The 2,381-nt window shown below is 47.2% G+C and overlaps 1 protein-coding gene across 1 annotated transcript; it reads left to right on the top strand.

Annotated features, from left to right (window-relative positions):
- Nucleotides 1-1,201: 1,201 nt before the first annotated feature.
- Nucleotides 1,202-2,181, top strand: AK88_05628 (uncharacterized protein; the record flags this gene model as incomplete). The annotated part of the gene is made up of 2 exons (XM_012483230.1): nt 1,202-1,276; nt 1,417-2,181. The coding sequence occupies 2 exons, from the start codon at nt 1,202-1,204 to the stop codon at nt 2,179-2,181; spliced, it is 840 nt and encodes a 279-aa protein (XP_012338653.1).
- Between the last annotated feature and the right edge of the window lie 200 nt (nt 2,182-2,381).

Below are 2,381 nucleotides of genomic sequence, written 5' to 3'. Positions count from 1 at the left end.
CGCGCGCGGCCACGCGTGCTCGAAGAGACAATGTCTCCCTCCTTCCTTACACTCGGCTACTTCCACGGACAATCGCTTTACCGGGCCGCGTTTGCTCGGAGAGACAATCGCTCCTCCGTCTTACACTCGGCTACTACGTCGAATCGTGGTTACAATCGGCCGCGTGTGCTCGGATCCTTGCGCGGCCAGTTCGTCGAATCGTGTACCCGGCCGCGTTGGTCGACGCGTTTGCTCGGAGAGACAATGTCGCCCTCCTTCTTACACTCGGCCACGGCAACGACGTCAGCCGCATTGATGTTGTTGTTACTGTGTTGTTATACTGCGGGTTTTAGCGGTACGCACAAAGAGACAGTGTGTGAAGGCGTTTAGTGAGTAAGGGGGGCGGGGGTGGTGTATTCATGTCGCGTTGCGTGTAGTGTTTGTCCTATTTGTTCTTGTCTACCTTTGTTTCTTTTTCTTCTTTACGGGTGGAGATTTTTCATGTGTGCAGGATGCTGTTATGCATTGGTAGGATTATGTTGTTTTGCTGCTGTTCTTTCGCGTCTTTTTAGATGTTTCAGGACGAACTGTTTCCGATGACATATTCGTGCAGTACCCTGGGGAAATGTATATATATTTGCGTAATTTATTGATTACAAATTTATTAGGAGAGAATACATATTTGTAGGTTCTATGTTCCATGTCGCTGTTGCTTTTCGTTGACTCGGTTTTCTGCTTGTTGTTATTCTTTGTGTTACGAGAATTATTTAAGTTAGCATACGCTTCAGCTGTGATTTTTGGTGAGTACGTGTTTTTGCGAGCTATTCCGGATTGTTCTTTACTGTTGCAGCAACACGTCAGACACTTGTGAGCAGTACAATTTGTATACGTACAATTCCTCCGTAGTGTGTATTTGACAAACCGCACCCTTTAATTGTGTAAGCTCTCGTAATATGTTACAGCTATCCTTGCATATCCATGTTTTGTGCAAAGTGTTGCGGTTAGTGTTCTATTGTACTTCTCACTGCGTGACATGTTGGGGGTGAAGGATATAGCAGGACAGTATATATCATACACAAACCGCAAACGTGAAGCGCGGCTGGTGGGCATCCGGATTAAGTATCATGCATAATTATATCTCGGTATATGGACAGTACGTCTACTTTATTAATGTATTAGTTCATGCTGCAGACATACAGTTCACCGTACGTGGAGTACTAGAATGGATCAATTACTGAAGGAGTTAATCAAAGATTGGTTAAAGAGAAGGAAAATTTCAAAGGAAGAAGATTTTAATGTAAGTGCTATAATAAATGCGTGCGGGTACAACGGAATGCCCGTAGACTTCGCCGGGCATGGAGGTATTGAGCGAATAGACCTATATACACTAAAGGACTATATGTGAACATTGGTCTCCACATCCTCTTTAAACCGCAGCAAGGGATATGGCAGGACATGAAAGATATGTTCAATGAATTTATAACACATATGAATAATCAAGAGGACCCTACCTTCGAAACGATATGCACGCAGGGCACACACACTAACGACATTACGAAGGAACAAATGCCATTATGCACGAACATTGTGCGCGTCATATCTTATATGGAAGAGAGATTAACTAGTGCAGAAAGGGAAGGAAGGGAACAAGAAACTGAGCGAGAAATGAAACAGAAAATGCGGTGTATAATAGGGAAAGTGAATCTGATGGCACTACAGGAGGAATATTGCAGGGCGCAGAGCATGTGGGCATATATAATGAAAATGGCAAAAACCCTGGCTGAGGCATTTGAGGGACAAGGAGGGAGTAAGAGTAACCAGTGTCATTCGTGGGATATACGTGGTTTAAGCCTCGGTGGAAGGGATATAGAACAAGAAATTAGAACGTGGATATCGGAGAGTGCGCTTTACGACGGGAAAGGGCCTCTTGGGCAGTGTACGCAAGGACAGAGCGCTAGCGGCACGGTAAAACATAGGACTACACAGGAGATAAAAGTACGAATAGTAGAACGCACGCAGCAATTGCGCGAGAAAGTTCAGGAAATTGTAACGAAGGTGCAGCACGAAACGGCAGACCTAATACCTTCCACGGAACAATCGAATTCACACGGCAAGGAATCCGTCGCTGCAGACCCAGCGGCTGCAGCATCGCCGGCAACACCGAAGGAACCGGGAGGTAAGACCGATGGGAGAAAGCACTAATACGACTACGGCCTAATACGGCTCGACCCGGTCGGCCCCGACTACTGCCCGTACGACTGCGCACGCATGCCACAACAACCACAACGCACACGCGGCGGGAACGCAACGCACACGTGGGGGAACAACATCCCCTCGTGGAGCCCAGATGTGCGGCGGCGACGGATGCAGCGGTAGCGGCAGCGGCGACAACCATGAGTGGA

The sequence above is a fragment of the Plasmodium fragile genome (assembly GCF_000956335.1).
Source record: "Plasmodium fragile strain nilgiri unplaced genomic scaffold supercont1.186, whole genome shotgun sequence".
Lineage (NCBI taxonomy): Eukaryota > Apicomplexa > Aconoidasida > Haemosporida > Plasmodiidae > Plasmodium > Plasmodium fragile.
This window is presented reverse-complemented; position numbering and strand designations above follow the sequence as displayed.